Genomic DNA, 19481 nt, shown 5'->3' with positions numbered 1-19481 from the left:
ATTTGTACGTATTCAATAGCTTTATTTTTGTTCAAAATAAATGTGAAACAATAAAAATAATAATAAATAATAATTTTATATAGTTATATATACATATAAGATGATGTATTATGGAAAATTTATATATTTTACACGCTTGGAAACTTTATTATGCACAAGGTAAAATCAGATTTAAACACATATTATAATAGAAAAAAATTTTATATAATTATTTAAAAATAGTTCATAAATGAATCATTTATTTCGCAGATGGAAAATTTATAATAAAATTTTTTGTTAATTTTATATTTTAATTTCTATTTACATAATAATACAATTAATTTTATATATATATACGTATAATATTTTACATAATAATACAATTAATTTTAATTATAATTTTTATGAATTTTTCTTTTTGTTATTAATATAACGATAATGTTATTAATAAATGAATTTTTCATTGCTTTAGAAATTGTTTATTAAATTTTTATCAAAATGCATCAAAAAGTGTATTAAAGTATATAAAAGAAACAATTCTTCCATCAAAACCAAAGAAACCAATATCTCCTTTTCTTTTATATGTAAGAGATATTAAATTCAAAATCAAACAAGAAGAACCTGATACAAAATATTCAGAAATATTGAAAAAAGCATCCAAGGGATGGGCAGAATTAAATTCTGTTGAAAAGGAAAATTTTACAAAACAATACATAAAAAATTATGAAATATATACAAAGGAATTAAAGGAATATAATAATTCTCTTACTAATGAACAAAAGCAATTATGGGAGAAAAAAAAAAAAGAATATGAAGAATCTAATAAAGAAATTAATAATAAACAGGTACTTATAATGAATAATTAATATATCAAATTATATGTTAATATTTTTACTTATTATTAATTAATCTAATCAAAAATTAATTACAGAAATATAAAATACTTGGTAAACCAAAAAAACCACCAAATACATATTTATTATATGTATCATCTAAAAAAAATGAAAAAGATCCAAATATATCTTTCAAGGTATGATAAAAATATATGATAAAATAATTTCCAATTATATTTTATTTTTTATTTATTAATGATTAATAAAAAGAATAACATTACTGATTATTTTATTATTTATTTAATAATTTTTTTTTTTATTGGTTTTCATTAGGATTGGTTAAAATCAATGTCAATAAGTTGGAATAAATTATCAAATATAGAGAAGGAACCATATGTCATTAAAACTATGCAATTACAATCGCAATACAAAGAAGATTTAGAGAAATGGGAAATGGAAATGATACATTCAGGTCATTCTGATGTTGTAAGACTTCAAACTTTAATGAAATATAACCTTCATAAAAATGAACATAAAAATAAATAAAATTAAAACATTTATTTGACTAATTATTTTCATTTAAAAAATTAATAATATAAATATTTTTATAATAAATAATAATTTATATACAATATTCATTGATTTAAGATATTATAATTATAGAAAAATACATTATATTTAAAAATTACACTTAATAAAATATTTGTGACATTTTAGATAAATTTATAAATTTATATGATGTTTTATTTATTACGAAAAATAAAATTAAATTTAAAATAAATAAATTAAAAATAAAATAAAATTTATTATAATTATTTTTTAAATAATTTATCAAAGAATTATATTATTTTAACTATAATATTCTTCTATTTAAATAGTTACTATGATTGACAACTAGTAATATAATGATATGCAAACTTCTTTCGTATTTATATATTTGTATTAAATTTATTATATAATTTGTATTAAATTTAATATATTAATTTGTATTTAGGAAGTTATTTATTTACTAGAGAATATAATAAATCTCTGCATGAGATCTCTGCATCTTTAAATCAGCAGGCAATTGTTAAATATTTAAGTTGCGTTGCAATGGAAATATTACTTAACAATATTCATAATATTATTTTAAAATATAATAATATTTTTATTATTATTCATTTTTTTTCATAAATATCATTTTTCATTTATTTTTCATTGATTCTTGATCTTTTATTCATCTACAAACAAATTATTTTTTTATAGAATATTAATATGTTTATGAGATTTGTCTTTACATTTTAGAAGCTAAAATAAATATAAAAGTTGGCATGCAAAATTTCAATTGAAATTTGTTTATTAAGTTATAAGTATTTAAATATTAGCAAAGATAAAAAAAAAATGAGAATTTTGTTTCTGTCTTGCTTTATTTAATGCAAATTTATTTATAATATATTAATAAATAAATCTTATTCAATAAATTTTTATGCAATATTTTAATTTTTGTGTTTATTTTGACTTTTAGAATCAATTTTGCAAAATTATCCTATAATTATTTTATTTTAAAATCCTATTATATATCCTATATATTTTATTTTAATTTATATTATTTTTCAAATAAATTCTTAAATTTCTTTCAAAATACATTAGTTATTAAAATTTTTTTCTTTTCTTTAAATATGTAGTTTATAAATATAAATAAATAACATAAATGATTACAATAATTTTAAAAATATGTAACATTAAATAAATATATAATTAGATAAATATAACAAGAGGATAGAATAAATTTTATTTTATCATTGAATTATATTCTATATTTTGTTAGTTATTATTATAATTATATACTATAAAAATTTAATTAAATATATGATATATTTATATTTTAAAAAGATTTAAAAGAAATTGAAATAATTTGTTTATATATGTTCATATATAACTTATACAGTTAAAGTAATAGGAATATCTGTGTTATGTAAACAATAAAAGAATCCATAATGTATTAATGTAAAACTGAAAATATATAAAGCTAAATCTCCAAGTATCATACGACTTATTGTTATTAATTTTTTTAATCTATAAGTTAATTCAGGGTTGATATTGCATAAAATCAAAGCAGTATATAATAGATTATTTTCTTGCATTTCTCGTGTATTTTTATAATTATATAGACGTCCCAACATGATTGGAAAATATGGTATTGTAATTGTCTGTANAATTTATTCAGAAAATAATTTCAAAATAATTATTTATATATATATATATATATGTTACCTGATATTTCATTATTTATATGTAAAGATGAAGTTTCTTTTTGTATGTCTTTGACAATGATTTGAGCTAAAATAAAATAGTTTTAATAATTAAAAAATTAATGAATATTAATTTTTATTGATTATTTAAATAATGAATAATCAGCCTGTGTTATCTGTTTTATACAATTGTAATTAATAAATAATTAATAAATAATATATATAATTGTAATTAAAATATCTTGACAAAAACTAGATATATATAATTTTTATTTCAATAAATTTATCAAAAATATTTTCATATTTTCAATAATTATAAAACACAAAATATAAAATATAAATTTTGACTTCAGGTTCTTTTAATATTGATAAAATGAAAATATTTTAATAATTTTATAATATATGGGATTGATAATTATTTTGATACCTTTTGATTTATTATCGTCTTTGCCAGTAATTTTTAATAAACGTTTTTCAGAATTTTCTAAAATTCGTCTTCTTCTAGCATTTCGTTTTGCATTGACATCTTCCATGTTATCCTTGCTATACTTTGTTTAATTAAATATTAGAAACGAAAATTTATGCTATTACATTAAATTTATGCAAATTCAATAAATAAAATTTATTTCTTCAAAATATATAGAACAAACAAATTGAGAAAAGTTAATAGTAACCTTTGAAATCTACAAAATTTTTATATTTGAATAATATATTAATTTGTTATATTATATTTGTAAAATTCGTTTCCATATCAATAATTACTTCTTTGCTAATTGCTTTTTTGCTATTAATTATTTAATTGAATATTTACAATAATACAGAAGATATTAAATAGAGATTATTTATTAATTTAGTAATTAAAATTTCAATTAAATTATTAAACACTGCTAAATATCATAATTTTTACATAAAATTGAAAATCATTATCTATATCATATAATTATTGTAATAATTATTGTATATATTATATGTAATATTATTATTTTATATAATAAAAAAAAATAATATAATTATTAATAAATTTTAATACTTAATTTAATTTTATGATATCGAATTAGATATAAATAAAGAAAATTAATCAAATAATTGAAGTTTTTTATACAATTTTAATTAATATTTAAATATAAATAAAAATATATAATATAAAATGTTTAATTTAAATATAAGTTAAGTTATGTATCGCATAAAATTTTGAATGATATAATGAAAACGCGGCATACATTTTTAAGCAAGTATATACTTTTACTTACACTTACATTTTTAATGAAATCTGGCTAGATTTAGCGGTTTTTGGCGGGTTAAATATACTATTAGTATTGAATTTTTATTAAAATATAACAATGGGAGATAAAGATGGTGGTAAGAATAATATTAATTATTTTATTACGTTTTCTAATTATTTCTATAATTATAATTGTTTTAAAAAACATTTTTGTATTATAATATAACGACAGAGTTTTTTAAAATAAATTTCTAAGAAATAAAATTTATTTAAAATATTGTTTAATTTGTCAATAATATTTAGTTTTTGTCTATGTATGGTATAAAATATTTTTATATTCTAATCTATAATCTATAATAGAATTACATTGATAGGTTATATTATATCATAAAAAGAATATGATTTTCATTAGTTAAAATATTGATTTTTTTTATTTTTTATATAGTTTTTTTTTAAATGTATTGATTGAATTACTGATTGATTTATAATATTTTTATATCAAACTATAATAAAGGATATTTGAATTAGGTAATTTTTTTATTTCGAATATTTTTTTTTGTATATTGCATGAAAATTTTTTAACTATTTATTCATATTTATAATATTTATGTGAATCTTAATATTTCTTAAATATTTTATTAATCTTATTGTATAAATTATTTTATTATAGAAACTTTTGACGATGCTGTAGAAGAAAGAGTTATTAATGAAGAATATAAAATATGGAAAAAAAATACTCCATTTTTATATGATCTTGTAATGACGCATGCTTTAGAATGGCCATCTTTAACTGCTCAATGGTTACCAGATGTAACTAGACCAGAAGGAAAAGATTATTCAGTGCATCGTCTTATTTTGGGAACTCATACTTCAGATGAACAAAATCATTTGCTTATAGCTAGTGTACAATTACCAAATGAAGATGCTCAATTTGATGCATCTCATTATGATAATGAAAAAGGAGAATTTGGAGGATTTGGTTCTGTTAGTGGAAAAATAGAAATTGAAATAAAAATAAATCATGAAGGAGAAGTAAATAGAGCACGGTATATGCCACAAAATCCATGTGTAATTGCAACTAAAACACCATCCAGTGATGTCCTTGTATTTGATTATACAAAACATCCAAGTAAACCAGATCCTAATGGTGAATGTCAACCTGATCTAAGGTAAATATATTTAAATATGTTTATTAGAAAATATAATTATATAATAGTGATTTTAATATTTTTATACTAGATTAAGAGGACATCAAAAGGAAGGTTATGGTTTGTCATGGAATCCAAATTTAAATGGATATTTACTTAGTGCATCTGATGATCATACAATTTGCTTATGGGATATTAATGCACCTCCTAAAGAAAATCGTGTTATAGATGCAAAAACAATTTTTACTGGACATACTGCTGTTGTTGAAGATGTAGCATGGCATCTGTTACATGAATCTTTATTTGGGTCTGTGGCAGATGATCAGAAATTAATGATTTGGGACACAAGGTAATTAAATATTTATATTAATGATTGATAAAAATAAATATTATTATAATGAAGTTTCAATTATTAATTGGAAATTGTAAATATATTTTTGTATTTCTTAGATGTAATAATACTAGTAAACCAAGTCATACAGTTGATGCTCATACTGCTGAAGTCAATTGCTTGAGTTTTAATCCATATTCAGAATTTATTCTTGCAACTGGCAGTGCTGATAAAACGGTAGCACTTTGGGATTTGAGGAATCTTAAATTGAAATTACATTCTTTCGAATCTCATAAAGATGAAATTTTTCAAGTTCAATGGTCCCCACATAATGAGACAATATTAGCTAGCAGTGGAACAGATAGACGTTTACATGTATGGGATCTCAGTAAAATTGGCGAGGAACAATCCAGTGAAGATGCTGAAGATGGACCACCTGAATTACTGGTATATAATAACATAGTTACATTTTTGATAAACAATGTCGTTGAAATTTGTTGAAAAAAGTATTTTATTTAATTATATTTGTTATAGTTTATTCATGGTGGTCATACTGCCAAAATCAGTGATTTTTCATGGAATCCTAATGAACCATGGGTCATATGTTCTGTATCAGAGGACAATATAATGCAAGTATGGCAAATGGCGGAAAATATTTATAATGATGAGGAACCGGACACACCAGCGAGTGAATTAGAAGCTGGCGCATCATAAAATATATAACAAAAATAACCGATTAAATTATTTCATACTGAAATTTTCTAACGTGTACACATATATGTGTGTTCACATAAAATCAATCCCATTTAGGATTAAAAAAAAATCGGTATTTTAATTAAACTGAATTTATACATTTAAACGATAAAGATCATCGAGAAGCAATAATATCTATTTTTATTATCAATCTTATGTCTGCTTATATACATACATGTATATTAATTCCATATATATTTCCATAATAAGTGTTGCATATGAATATTCGATATTTTATAGAAATAATTGATACTTCATTGATTCTAATATGATATATACATTATGTATAAATTTATACAAAAAGTTTTTTTCTATAGATTCTGTAATGTGTTGTAAATTTTTATGTTTATATATAAAATTTTGTGTATTATGCAATAGAAGTGTAAAATGATTTTCAACTGAAAAAAAAGTAGTTTTTTTTCCAATTTAAACCAATTAAAATATATCTTAGTTTTGAAAAATAAAAATATTAGAGTATTATTATTAATAGAAATACATTTATATTAAATGAAACAAATTAAAATATTGTAAAACATTTTATCAATTTTTTAAAATTAAGTACAATCATATTTAACAAATTTAATAACATCGCGACAATTCTTTTTTTAATTTATTTTTATTTTGTATGTTATATCGTTAAGAAGAAATATAATAGAAATTACGCGAAAAAATTTCGAGACGAAAAAAATTGAATTTATGGTTTTTGTGAAGTTTTCTACTTTTTCTCGCAGACATAGATAACTTTTAATATTTAATAACTGTCTTTTAATATTTTAATTAATAAAATACATTACATTTGTAACATTTGTGTCTTTTTTTCAGTTTTTGTGTCTTTTTTTAATTTTTTATATATATTTTTTCTTGTGTCTTTTTTTATTTATTATTTATTTTTATATATTTTTTTATATTAAATTTTTATATTTAATTATATTTAAATTGAATAATTACTAGAATAGAGATTAGAACAATTTTTGTAAAGAAACATATGAATATAATAATAGCAATAACAAAATAAATATTTTTATTAATTATATAGTTGTATTCGAAAGTTCGTTGTAGATTTCGTCAAGTAAAGAATTTTTACAAATGGAATATCGTTTATGTAAAGATGTCATATCAATATCGATACTATCGAAATGTATAATTCTGTAATATGAAAAAAATAAGGTAAATTAATTTCAGAATTTTATATTAATTAATAGATGGTTCGTGTCATTACCAAAATCTGCGTGTCAAATAGATGTCGCTTATAGAACGCGATCTTTGCCTGTTTGTGCATGCAAAATGAATTTTTAGCAAAATATGGAAAAAGACACGAAAAAATAATTTAAATGTTCTATTATACATCAAATTACCTCTTATTAGCATTTTGTCGTTTAATATTGTCGAGAAAGTTTACAATGGGCGGCGTTAAGATTGGACGAAATAACTATAAAGAAAATTAAAATTAAAATAAATTAAATAATTTAAAATAGAAAAATATAGAATTCACACATACCGTAACGGGAACACTTCGCATTTCACGAAGATCAATATTTCTGAATAAATCATGAACAAGAATTTCCTCGATAATCTTATGACGATTAGATAATTCATCAAATATGAATTTGAATAACTCGATGACCTGCATACGTAAACATTTCAATCAATAATTTTGATTAAATAAAAATTGATATTTTAATGTATTTTGTCAAGAGATAGTTATCTAATCTAACTTTTTATTGTTTAATTTAATGTTTAATTGTTTATATGTATTATTATTATAAAAAACATTAATAATCAAATATTATTAATATAAATATTTGATCACTAATAATATTTCTTATAAGTTTATTAAATATATATAAATTGAGCAATAATCTAATATTATTAATAGTAAAACAAGTAAGCAAAAGAAAAAAAGATAAAAAGAAAATAATAAATAACAAGAAAAAAAAATATGATTTATACTTGAGGATACATTTCAATATCCGATAGATGAACAGAATTTGGCTTAAATGATGGTAATTCGTAACCAGCGCACATTTCAAATAGCATGTGACCTGGAAGATAACAAATATTCAAATTAATATATTTAAATTGTAATTGAAATTGATCTTACCAAAACATGTCATGTCAATTGAAATAGTTTGTGATATTCGAGAAAAAATTAATGGATGTATTCGACTGGTAAAACCAAGAAGCGTATTTTCAAGACCAGCGAGACGTGCGACACCATTTTGAATGAGCACATTTCCTGAATGCAAATGGATTACAGTCGGAAATCCTCTTTCTTTTAAAAAAATTAATGCTTCCAGTATTTGACGTCCCATTTGTTGAACTTGAGGTAAAGGAAGTCCTTTACCATGAGAACTATATTTTTGATTCCAATCTTCATTCCAACCTGTTCTTTCGATCTATAAATCATTTCAATGTAAAAATATAATATCCAAGCATTTATTTATTTTCTTCAAAAATTTGTTTATTATTCAATTTATCATGATTACTTACCCCATATATCAAATCTTTCAGACTACCTTGACTTATTGGTTGAACTACAATTACATAATTTTTATTATCATATTCAAGAAAATCGATATCAAATATAGGGCATATGTATGGATGTTGCAGGGCTAAGAATAAATCATTCAAAACATTCTTCGTCATTGGAGTTATATTCAATAAACAGTTTTTAGTCAATGGAACTAACGTAATCAATCGATCGGTTTTTAAAGAAGTATCTCTGACTATGAACCAATGTTTGTCCATTCTAGAACCTATAAATTAAAATAAATTATTTGAATAGCAATTCCTTCGTTTTAAAAATAATAATAATATTTTTATATTATGTTTTCATATTAATGTACTTTAAAATTTATATAAAATATTCGAATGATATGATACAAAATTAAAAGATAATTTTAAATTAAATAAATTTAAAAAATTAAAATAACCAAAAAGCTAATATGCAAAACTATTATTTAATTTTTTAAAGATCAAAAGCTTCATTTTTTTAAGATAATCAATTTAATCATAAACAATTTAGCATTAGATAAAACTAAATGAAGAAAATAAAGTAAAATTAAATTGTTTATAAAAAAATAAGTTTTAACAAATATTTTTGTATAATAATTTATAATAAATTAATTTTTGCATAATAATTTTAATTTCTAAAATTATTCTTTAAATTTTCCATTTATATTTTTTAAACATCTCATACATAATTAATAAATGTAGAAAATCAAATTTACCGAGATTATTTAACTGTTTAACGAAATTATAACGTGATGTTCTACAAACATAAGTTTGACAAATTGATAAGGCACGATCCCTGGACCTCTTCTCCATTTCCATACATTCGCCAACACTTTCACAAATAGATGATCCGTGACCCAATTCTGTATAATTATGTTTTCCATTCCTATTTTCAAACATAATAAATTCATTTAATTTCAATATAGTTATCTGTTTAGTTTACGAAATAAGTTATAAATAACGAATTGAATGCCAATGACTTTGATTGAAATATTATTAATATTATTTTCATTAATGATAATCATTGATAGATTGTTTTTATTAGAATTTTAATTAATTGTATTTAACCGTTTTTTATACAAAATGAATAGAATTAACAATAATAAGATTATGATATTTAATTAAAAAAAAAAGAAAAGTAAAAAAAAATAGAATTTAAATAATATTACCAATCAACAGTATTGTTTTCCGCTTTATTTGAAAAATTATAATTGCGCTTATGAATTATTTCTTGCGTTGATGAACGATTCCTCAAATGATACCAATAACAAATTAGATGCAGACACCAACGACTACAAATTGTATTAGTCGCATTAGTATTATTAGCGAGCAACCATCGTTCTCTATGAATACAAAGATTTGATCTTATAAGATGATAATTGTATTAATATATAATTATATTGATATTTCAAGAATAAATTAATTAATTCATTTTTTATATTTTTAATTCATCTTTTTATTTTTCATATTTTTCATGTATTTATTTATTATGTCTGTTTTCATTTTAACTTTTTTTATTTATTTCATTTTTAGATTAATTCTGAATTTTAAAAAATTTAAAAAAATAAAAAAGAGAGAAAGAGTCACCTGCGTTGTTGTACAATTGGTATTCGTTTTTTTGAAGATTGCAAATTTTTTAAATAGTCGTGATGACGATCAATTATATATCGTGAATCATGATCGTTTATTTCTGTTGTCATTGAAGAAAAGTTTAAAATTTCACTTTTGTTATGTTTGTCGCTCGAAATGTGATTGATTATTGACTTATATCAAGTGTTTATACATGATACTCATGTATCATTCTGATTAAAAAAAATCAGTTTATATACAATCAAATATCAGGAATATTCAATGATAGTCAAGATAGCTATTTGATAGTAAGAATAATATTGAAATTAATCAATATGCATCTTTAATAATCATAAAGTTTTAATATTAATAGTAATAATTTGAAAAATATAATTAGAAAAAGTGGCTGATCGATATGAAATTTGGATAAGTAAAGAAGAAAATAAAAAGAAGAAATAAAAAAAAATTAAATATAAAATTTTAGTTTAAATATTTATTAGTTTCTAAAACATTAATGAAAATTTTTCAGTATTATATTATATATATTATATATTGAATTCGCGACTAACGTAATCATTTTTCTGTAGAAATTATTATTAATTTTTAAATTGCAAAAATAAAATATAAAATAATCCTTGAGCGATCAAAATTACAATGAATATCAGCATTATTTTTGGTTTATCGTTATAATGTTGATGATTTTTGTAATTTTAATTGTTCAAAAATTATTTTATTTTATTTTAGTATTTTGTGGATTTAATAAAATAGATTGTTTCTATTTAAAGTGTGTTCAAAATAATAGCTATAATATGTTAATATTACGCGTCAAATATTTTTATCTGCAAATTAGTTTTTTTGTACTCTCTTTTGTATGTTTGTATATTTGTATATTTGATACCGTATTATCATTTAGTAAGTTAAATTTCATTATTTTATCATTTAAATTTAATTTCTGGAGAACTAACTCAGATTTTATTATAACAAAATGATTGTATATGAGATATTCCACGTATATATATAGCCGATTATAAGTAGATATTCAATAATTGGCGATGATAAATAATTGTCATTTAATAACATTTGGATAGCATTCAATATATTAGTAATATATTCATATATACGACATTTAATATATCCTGATTAAAAAATTAGAAAAGCGCTATTGTATACATCTCTTAGTCAAACGAATTAAAATTTTGAGTGAATGAAAAGAAAAAGAATTTTAAATATAAAATTTTATTTTTCGAATATTAATAAATCAAATATTAATATTAATTAATTATATATTATTAGTTTTCGAGATATTAAATAAAAAATTTTTGGTACGATATATTTAATTCTGGTTATATATATACGCGCTTAGCAATATATGGCTCAGCATAATGTACCCATTTCTATAAACACATCGCAACAAGCGATGTTCGAAATGTTTAATAGACAGTTACAGATAGACAGATTTATTAGAATTTATTTGATTAATGGAGATTTTTACTATATCTCTATTCAGATTATAATTATATAATAGATAGATTCAAATTATAATAATAGATAGGTCAAGAATAATTGTGATACTTATTGCAATTTCAGTTATTGTAATTTCGGTTGCACAAAGATTTTATATTTTATTTTTGTATTGCGTAGAATTCCGTGAAAACTCAATATTAGATTTGAGATATTTTAAATCCATCACAATCTATAAAGAAATAGATTTTTAATCTATATATTTAATCTATATATTTATCGCATGCTGCGATTTATAAAAATAATAGATGATCGTAAGCTAATGCATATATTGTCAGACATTGGCATATAGACAGAATTTAATGTATTATATCAAAAATTTTTTATTAATATCTCGGAAACTAAAATTTTATATTTAAAATTTTTTCTCCCATCTCTCAAAATTTCAATTCATTTGGCTAAGCAATGTATATTGCATTTATCCAAAATTAAAATCATTCATAATTTTTAACATTTGATAACTATTTGAAATAAAAAAATTTTTTACCAATGATTTTTAAATATATTAGAAATTATCATTTTGAACTTTTTAATATACAACTAATCATTAGTTTTCGAAATATTTATAAAAAAGATTGTTACTATTATATATTTTTTTTATGTATCAGATAAATTTTTCTTATAAGCATATATTTATTACACGACATATGAATTACTTATATTTATGTTTCTATAAATAGATCGCAACAAATGGCATTCAAAATATATGGATTTAATATTTTCTCATGTTATTATGATGGATTTAAATTATTTTAAATTATTTTTAGATCCGAAAAATAAAAATAAAAATTTATTAATATATATTATGCACAAATATAATATAAAACAATCTTTAGACAATCGAAATTGCAATGACAGAATAATGCAATAATACAATAATAATAATGATAGCAATATCAGTATCATATTTGGTATTTATTCTTATAATTTTTATCATCTGGTAAAATATTAATTATTTATACAATTAAAAAAAGTTATAAACAAAAAAATTAATAATTTTTTTTAATTTTTTTAAATTTGTTTTTCAATGTAAAATTTTAATCAACAGTTTAAATAACTGTTGTCGTTAACTTTCCAAATATAGAAATCGATATAAACATAATCAAAATAAAGACTGTTATACACATGGATCAAAATCAGCATTTTAAAACAATAAAAAACGAAGAAAGAAATTTACAGGAAGCTAATATTATTGGAAGTATAATGTGACTATGCATAGAAACGGTTATTATATTATATACATTAGATTGTATTATTGCCATAATTATTTATCTTTTCAATAATATATGATACATAAAAAAAAATGCATAAAAAATATAAAATAGTTATAAAATGGACGTACCTAACATCAGAATCTTTACAACTTCGAGCAGCAGATACACGACTAAATAATATTTTGGCTAGATTGTCAATTTTATTGGTAAATTGATAACTTTTTTCTTCGTCACTATCTTCGTCTTCGATATTTGCGCTTCTTCCACGCCTAAAAGTACTAAAAGTACTTCGAGCAGAGACTATAGCCTCAGAATCGAGTTCAATGGCACTTTGAGTTCTTCGATTGATAGCACGACGTTTTCGACGTGTTTTCGGACGTTCCTGCCAAAATCTATCATGTCCTGTGACATCTGATTCTTTATGATCATCATCTCTTTTATTTAAATTCTGATATAAATTGAACATTTTGTTGAATTCTTTATGTATTTATATTTTTAAATAAATGATGTGAATTATGATGTGTATGTTATTTTAAATAATTTTTAAATTCTCTTTTTTTCTTAGTGTTTTACACTGTTTTTTTTAACATAAAAGCATTGAATGTATTTATAGCATATTTATTTACACAAAATAATTCACTAAATATATTATTTTATATGGAATAATATATTTTAGAAAATCGTATTTCTGTGTGATAATATATAACATTCGAAATAATTTTTTTAGTTATTTGCGCATAAACAAATTTAAAGGTCATGAAGTAAAGAAAAATTGATTTTCTACGAAACTTTTTTGTTTTCGTGTATGCATGATTAGCGAACGATCATATTCGCAATTTCTCCACATCTTATTGATTACGTACATAAGTAATATTATAATAAATATAGTATAATTTGATAATTATTTTTTTGCTGTTTTATAATTTTGTTAAGCATTTATATTTACAGTTTAATAGATACTGACAATTTTATCACTTTTATATTTGGCGATTAATTATTTTATTATTGTTGAATTTATTTATTGATTAGCTTAAAAAATAAAAATTTATATTCGTATTTCTATTTGGTATATATTGTATATATATATATATATACATATAAATATATATATACATATAAATATATATATATATATATATGTATGTATGTATGTATATTATGTATATTTATGTATGTATATTTATAATTTATATGTTTAATGATTGCAAAATCACTGATAAAAATAAGAGATTAATTAAGAATAATTCGTACAACGAAAATATGAAGTAAACGATTTATACAAATAAAACAAATAAAACAATAATACAATAATACGTGATAGTATAAACCGAATATACTGTACTATCATCTAGTAAGGAAGACGACCGAATACTGAATACTGAATATCCGATAAAGCTTCGTGCTAGTTTAGATCCCCCAGTTTGACATAGATTCGCTGGCCCAGCTGATTTTTACTTCGATTGCTGTAACTGCGCGTTTGCATTTCTACATTTTCATAGATATATTGTAAATTAAATCATTTTTTATTTTTTAATATTTAAATAATATAATTATTGCATTCGTTGTATATAATTTAGCATTTATTATTAATAATTTATATCATCTTACAACATTTGGTATCGTGATATTGTTACAATTATTAAATTATAATTATTACAATAAGAATTTTTTTATTTTTTTCTTTATTATTTCTTTATTATTGAAATACCAAGATAATATAATGAAGCATAATGTTTACAATGAAACTTGAAAAGAGATTTAGAAATTTCTTTATCCATAAAATATATAAAAAAAAATTTATAAAAATGATTCAAAGTTTCATATTTTTCTATTTTGTTTTTATATATGCTTTTACAAGCATTCCTCATTAAGTTATTATGATGTAATAATAGAATTAGAAATGTAAATATGAATCCGATTAAATTTAATTAAAAGTAGGGCATGTTTTAGATCTCTTTCGATTCTCTTGCTGAACTTAAAGATTATACATACATATGCGTGAGTTTTAAACATCGCAGTTTTATGGCTGCTCTCAGGAGGTATTTAAAAAAAACAATTGTTAAACAATTGTTGTTTGATTATTCAAAGAATAATTGCTTGATGAAATCAAAAAAAATTTAATCTTATCAACTCTGTTTAAAAATATTTCAGTTTTAAAAATTAATAATATTATTATTATTAATTAATAATAATATTATTAATAAATATTAATAATATTTATAAATTAATAAGTATAATAATAAATAAATATATTTATAAATAATAAATAATAAATACTAATAAATCAATTCAGAATATCAGAATAATATATTATTAATAAACATAAAATTGATATTATTTTAAATTTTTATAATAAATAATAATTTTACTATTTTTCATTAAAAGAAATGTTTAATACATTATGTTTGCAGTTATTATATGAAAATAAATATAAGCATTAATAGATAGTATCAATAAATAATTAATAAAAAGTGATTGTGTCAATATATATATTCAAATTTTAATAAAATAATTTTCCAGTATGTAGCCATAATTCTCTAGTATCTAAATTTATTATATAAAAATGATTAACAAAATGTTATTATATAAAAAAATATTTAAAAAGTTGATAATGCATTTTAATTTATAATGTAATATAAAAAATTAAATTATAATTTAGAAGAATGAAAAAGAAAATTAATTGCAAAGAATGATTAACAATTGAATAAGTAAATAACTAAAATAAATAATTTCAATTTTAAATTATTTTTTAGTTTAATTTAATTAATAATAATAGATTTACTTTAATTAATTTTAATAATTGTTAATTTATATAATTTATATCAAATGAAATTAAAGAAAATATACAAAAGAAAAATGTAGTAATATTTTTTGAAAAATTTGATTTCAAGAGAATATAAATAAAAAAAAGGCAAAGAAAAATTTAAATTTCTTTTAAAAAGATATAAACAATATAAAATAAAAATTGAAATGAAGAAATTTCATCTGAAAAAATTCATCAATATAATATCATCATATCATTATATATTCACACAATAATTATTTATTTTTCTATATTTAGTTAGAAAATAATTTTTATATTTTTATTTTATATTATATTTTTATTTTATATTTTTTATTTATTTTTAAATTAAAAAAGTAATTAGTTAAGTTATTGAAGCAAATTAAGTATATTGATGTGTAATTACATAAATATAGAAACAATTTTAATAATTATGTTTCCAATTTATAAATATTTTTTGTTATCTTTTCATTCATATGAAAAAATGTAATATTATAATAATTATATTTTTAATGTTATATTATATATTATATTAAATATTATTATATTTTTTTACTTATATCTTATTAAGAAGTTTACTATATAGTAATACTATATACTATTTACTATATTACTATATTTGCCATAATCATAATTTTTAAAATACAAATAATTTTTTAAAATAATTTAAATATTCATGAAATTGAAATATTCATGAAAGTTTTATAGTTGTATAATATTATATTAAGTAACATAAAATTAATAAAAATATTATTTCTTTATATATACGATTTAATAATAATTAATAATATCAATTTCAAAGTATTGAAACATAATCAATTATCAATATATTATTGCAAAAGGAATTCATTATTATTTTTATATTTAGAAAGAAGATTTATTTTTAAATTTTATTCTTGTTTATTGCATTCATAATAGTATATATACATATCAATGAGATTTGGTTAATTTTTCTCGAGCAAGTAAAATTTTAAATTGTAATGGCCAACTGTTTAATGGACGTCTATTGTATATCTATTATAGAATCATACTTGTTTTATTATTAAAAAAATTATATATGTTTAAAATTAACTTAAAATCATGTTATTACCTCTGATACAAAATTTAAAGCTTCACGTCGAGAAAATTCATATTCAGCACGGGGACCCCATTTAAATTCTATTTTAATTGAATCATTTTGTTCCAGTATAGTTTTATCAAGATATTTTTGTGCAACAAAGAGCTATAAAATAAATTTTAATTCAATATCAATTTTATATTTGATTTATTCAATTAATTTTCTTATATTTTCTTCTTTTTAGTTTTTTACCTCATTTATCAAATACTTAACATTACCAAAGTAAGGATGATAATGATTGTCTAAATACAAAATATCCAAATTAGTAAGAAAATCCCATAATGATTCTGAAATAATTTTATATTACATTAAAGATAAGATCATTTTTAAACAATTCTATATATTTCATTGTTATAAAAAGCATTATTACCTTCAGTACAGGATTCTTCTTGCATGAAAATATGAGTGAGTACTATAAATAATAATACTTGTTGGCTACTTTCTGTTGCACATGGATAAATGTGTGGTAATTCATTTTTTATTTCGTTTACTAACATATATTTATTACCTTCAAGTTCTATCAATTGATATCCAAAAATCTATGAACATATAAGCATATGCATGATATTAATTAAAATATTAAATAAATTTTAATTTTGTTTATACCTTTGACAAAAGATCTTTTGCTTTATTCATTATTCTAGAAAAATGTTTTCCTTGATTGTCAAAAACATTTTTAATTATACGAGTTTTATTGACAATTTGTTTTTCTCTATCTAATGCAAAAAAGTATCGTATCAGGTTATTAATAAAGCGATTATCTTCTTCAAAAATTATAGAATCAGAAAAGTTTTGCGATTTTTCATTAATATATGATATATTTGTACTTGTACTTGGAATAGGTTGAGAAAGAGTGGTAATATTATTCTTTTTTTTGACGATTGATTGTGATAAGTTCTTTTGTTGATTTTTTCCATGATTTCGTGGACCTTAAAAAAATATTTATAAATTTTATGTATATATTATGATAAATTATATATTTCTTACCCATGAAGTATGATAAAGAAGTGTTATAGAATTATTTTTATTTTTTAAATAAAAATTTTATAAATAAGATTCAGAATATATATAAAATATTTCACGTTGTCATTCAAAATTTTATTACAATTTTCTATTGTAATGACATCTACCGATCGTTAAGAATGATATAAACTTTCTTGTTGTGTTTGAAGGAATTTGAAGGACATAACCACAAACGAAGTAAAAAGTAGATTTTTTATTGAATAGGACTTTTTGTTCTATGTTCTAAAATATATACGTAAAAATATGTAAAAGTCATAAAAGTCATATTTATTTTTTAAAATTTAAAGCAATAAATGTAGAAATTTTAAATTCGAAATATTAAAACTGCTGACTAATTATCGATTAAATTAATTAATAAAGAAAACAGAAATAAAAATATAACTATAATTTTTATCATATATGTAATCCTTATACATAGGATATCCCAAAAATATAAAAACATTCATTAATTAGAAATTTCAAGCAACATTTTCTTTTGCAAAAACTTTTATTATGATTTTATTAAAGAATTATTAAAAAAAACATTGTTACCGATCAAGTACAATTAAGTTCAAACAATACACATCGAAAAAAGTGTGTTAAATATAATAAATATTTTTTTATGAATAAAAATTATATCGAATTATATCACAACAATGAATAAACTATAATATTCAATACTTCGATATGTGTTGCTTGGATTTATTAATTGATATATTGCTTGACTAAACTATGCGTTTTGTGATTGGCCAATATATATATACAAAGTATTCCAAAAATGTGAGAACATCGATTGCTTCAGAAAATTTCTGAGATAATTTTAAATAAAATTTTTTTTTGCAAAAACTTTCGTTTCGTTTTGTTTCAAGTTATTGTATGTAGAGTTATTATATTCATGAAATATCTTTAAAGGATCTAAAAACAAATACATGGTTATTTATTAACCATTATTATTCATTATAAGCAATTGAAATTTTATATTATTATAATTTAAAAAATAAGACGAAGCAAGATACAAATAAAAAGAGATCACTGTTACATCACTGTCTTGCTTTATTTAATATGAACTTAAATTGTTTGTAATTTAATAAATAATTAATAAATAAATCTATTTTATATTTTATATAAAATTTTATATAAATTTTAATTTTATATAAATTTCAATTGACATTTTTGTATATTTTTGTTTATTTTGACCAGTAGAATCAATTTTTTAAAAATGACAAATATATTAATTCTGTCTAGATATATTAATATAATTACAG

The 19481-nt window shown here is 19.9% G+C and overlaps 4 protein-coding genes across 13 annotated transcripts; 2 read left to right on the top strand and 2 right to left on the bottom strand.

Annotated features, from left to right (window-relative positions):
- The first annotated feature begins 33 nt into the window (after positions 1-33).
- On the top strand, positions 34-1372 carry LOC102677968 (transcription factor A, mitochondrial). Of its 2 annotated transcripts, none has more exons than XM_031508677.1 (4): positions 34-159; positions 452-824; positions 917-1009; positions 1146-1372. In XM_031508677.1, exons 1-4 carry the CDS (start codon positions 101-103, stop codon positions 1356-1358), a joined length of 738 nt encoding a protein of 245 aa, XP_031364537.1. In that variant the 5' UTR covers positions 34-100; the 3' UTR covers positions 1359-1372. The 2 variants fall into 2 exon arrangements, with proteins under 2 accessions (XP_031364537.1, XP_031364536.1); XM_031508676.1 differs by having other exon boundaries at positions 911-1009.
- A 2858-nt stretch (positions 1373-4230) lies between these two features.
- LOC102679983 (probable histone-binding protein Caf1) lies at positions 4231-6895 on the top strand. Of its 2 annotated transcripts, none has more exons than XM_006611851.2 (5): positions 4231-4402; positions 4936-5434; positions 5505-5762; positions 5864-6191; positions 6279-6895. In XM_006611851.2, the coding sequence occupies exons 1-5, from the start codon at positions 4384-4386 to the stop codon at positions 6456-6458; spliced, it is 1284 nt and encodes a 427-aa protein (XP_006611914.1). In that variant the 5' UTR covers positions 4231-4383; the 3' UTR covers positions 6459-6895. The 2 variants fall into 2 exon arrangements, with proteins under 2 accessions (XP_006611914.1, XP_031364521.1); XM_031508661.1 differs by having other exon boundaries at positions 5864-6203.
- Positions 6896-7465: 570 nt separating this feature from the next.
- On the bottom strand, positions 7466-13901 carry LOC102680113 (slowpoke-binding protein). Of its 8 annotated transcripts, none has more exons than XR_004149834.1 (10): positions 13444-13881; positions 10181-10354; positions 9728-9897; positions 8988-9253; positions 8599-8893; positions 8458-8539; positions 7996-8121; positions 7853-7926; positions 7717-7764; positions 7466-7643 (listed from the first exon to the last, which is right to left on the bottom strand). XR_004149834.1 is itself a non-coding variant. In XM_031508660.1 (10 exons), coding segments are annotated over exons 1-10 (1584 nt in total). In that variant the 5' UTR covers positions 13782-13881; the 3' UTR covers positions 7466-7642. The 8 variants fall into 8 exon arrangements, 6 of the variants coding, with proteins under 6 accessions (XP_031364520.1, XP_006611916.1, XP_031364518.1 ...); XM_031508660.1 differs by having other exon boundaries at positions 8448-8539; XM_006611853.2 differs by lacking the exon at positions 7717-7764 and adding an exon at positions 10599-10701 and having other exon boundaries at positions 7471-7643; positions 8448-8539; positions 13444-13585.
- Positions 13902-16989: 3088 nt separating this feature from the next.
- Positions 16990-18445, bottom strand: LOC102681066 (non-structural maintenance of chromosomes element 3 homolog). Its single transcript, XM_006611861.2, has 6 exons — positions 18202-18445; positions 17821-18143; positions 17585-17753; positions 17407-17501; positions 17188-17319; positions 16990-17111 (listed from the first exon to the last, which is right to left on the bottom strand). The coding sequence occupies exons 1-6, from the start codon at positions 18203-18205 to the stop codon at positions 17028-17030; spliced, it is 807 nt and encodes a 268-aa protein (XP_006611924.2). The 5' UTR covers positions 18206-18445; the 3' UTR covers positions 16990-17027.
- Between the last annotated feature and the right edge of the window lie 1036 nt (positions 18446-19481).

Source organism: Apis dorsata, unplaced genomic scaffold (assembly GCF_000469605.1).
Source record: "Apis dorsata unplaced genomic scaffold, Apis dorsata 1.3 scaffold_94, whole genome shotgun sequence".
NCBI lineage: Eukaryota > Metazoa > Arthropoda > Insecta > Hymenoptera > Apidae > Apis > Apis dorsata.
Note: the sequence above shows the minus strand (reverse complement) of the source record. Positions and strands in the feature narration are given on the sequence as shown.

Bases quoted from the DNA above. Each gene is read 5' to 3' on its own strand.
- LOC102679983 (XM_031508661.1), top strand. The intron at 5,435-5,504 runs GTAAATATATTT...TTTTTATACTAG, and splicing joins GAATGTCAACCTGATCTAAG to ATTAAGAGGACATCAAAAGG. The intron at 6,204-6,278 runs ATAGTTACATTT...TATTTGTTATAG, and splicing joins AATTACTGGTATATAATAAC to TTTATTCATGGTGGTCATAC.
- LOC102677968 (XM_031508676.1), top strand. From the start codon at position 101: ATGATGTATTATGGAAAATTTATATATTTTACACGCTTGGAAACTTTA. The intron at 825-910 runs GTACTTATAATG...AATTAATTACAG, and splicing joins AAGAAATTAATAATAAACAG to AAATATAAAATACTTGGTAA. The intron at 1,010-1,145 runs GTATGATAAAAA...GGTTTTCATTAG, and splicing joins ATCCAAATATATCTTTCAAG to GATTGGTTAAAATCAATGTC.
- LOC102680113 (XM_031508658.1), bottom strand. From the start codon at position 13,781: ATGTTCAATTTATATCAGAATTTAAATAAAAGAGATGATGATCATAAA. The intron at 9,898-10,180 runs GTAATATTATTT...GTTTGAAAATAG, and splicing joins GAAAACAATACTGTTGATTG to GAATGGAAAACATAATTATA. The intron at 7,927-7,995 runs GTATGTGTGAAT...TTTTCTTTATAG, and splicing joins TGCGAAGTGTTCCCGTTACG to TTATTTCGTCCAATCTTAAC.
- LOC102681066 (XM_006611861.2), bottom strand. The intron at 17,502-17,584 runs GTAATAATGCTT...AAATTATTTCAG, and splicing joins AGAAGAATCCTGTACTGAAG to AATCATTATGGGATTTTCTT. The intron at 17,320-17,406 runs GTAAAAAACTAA...TTTATTTTATAG, and splicing joins TTAAGTATTTGATAAATGAG to CTCTTTGTTGCACAAAAATA.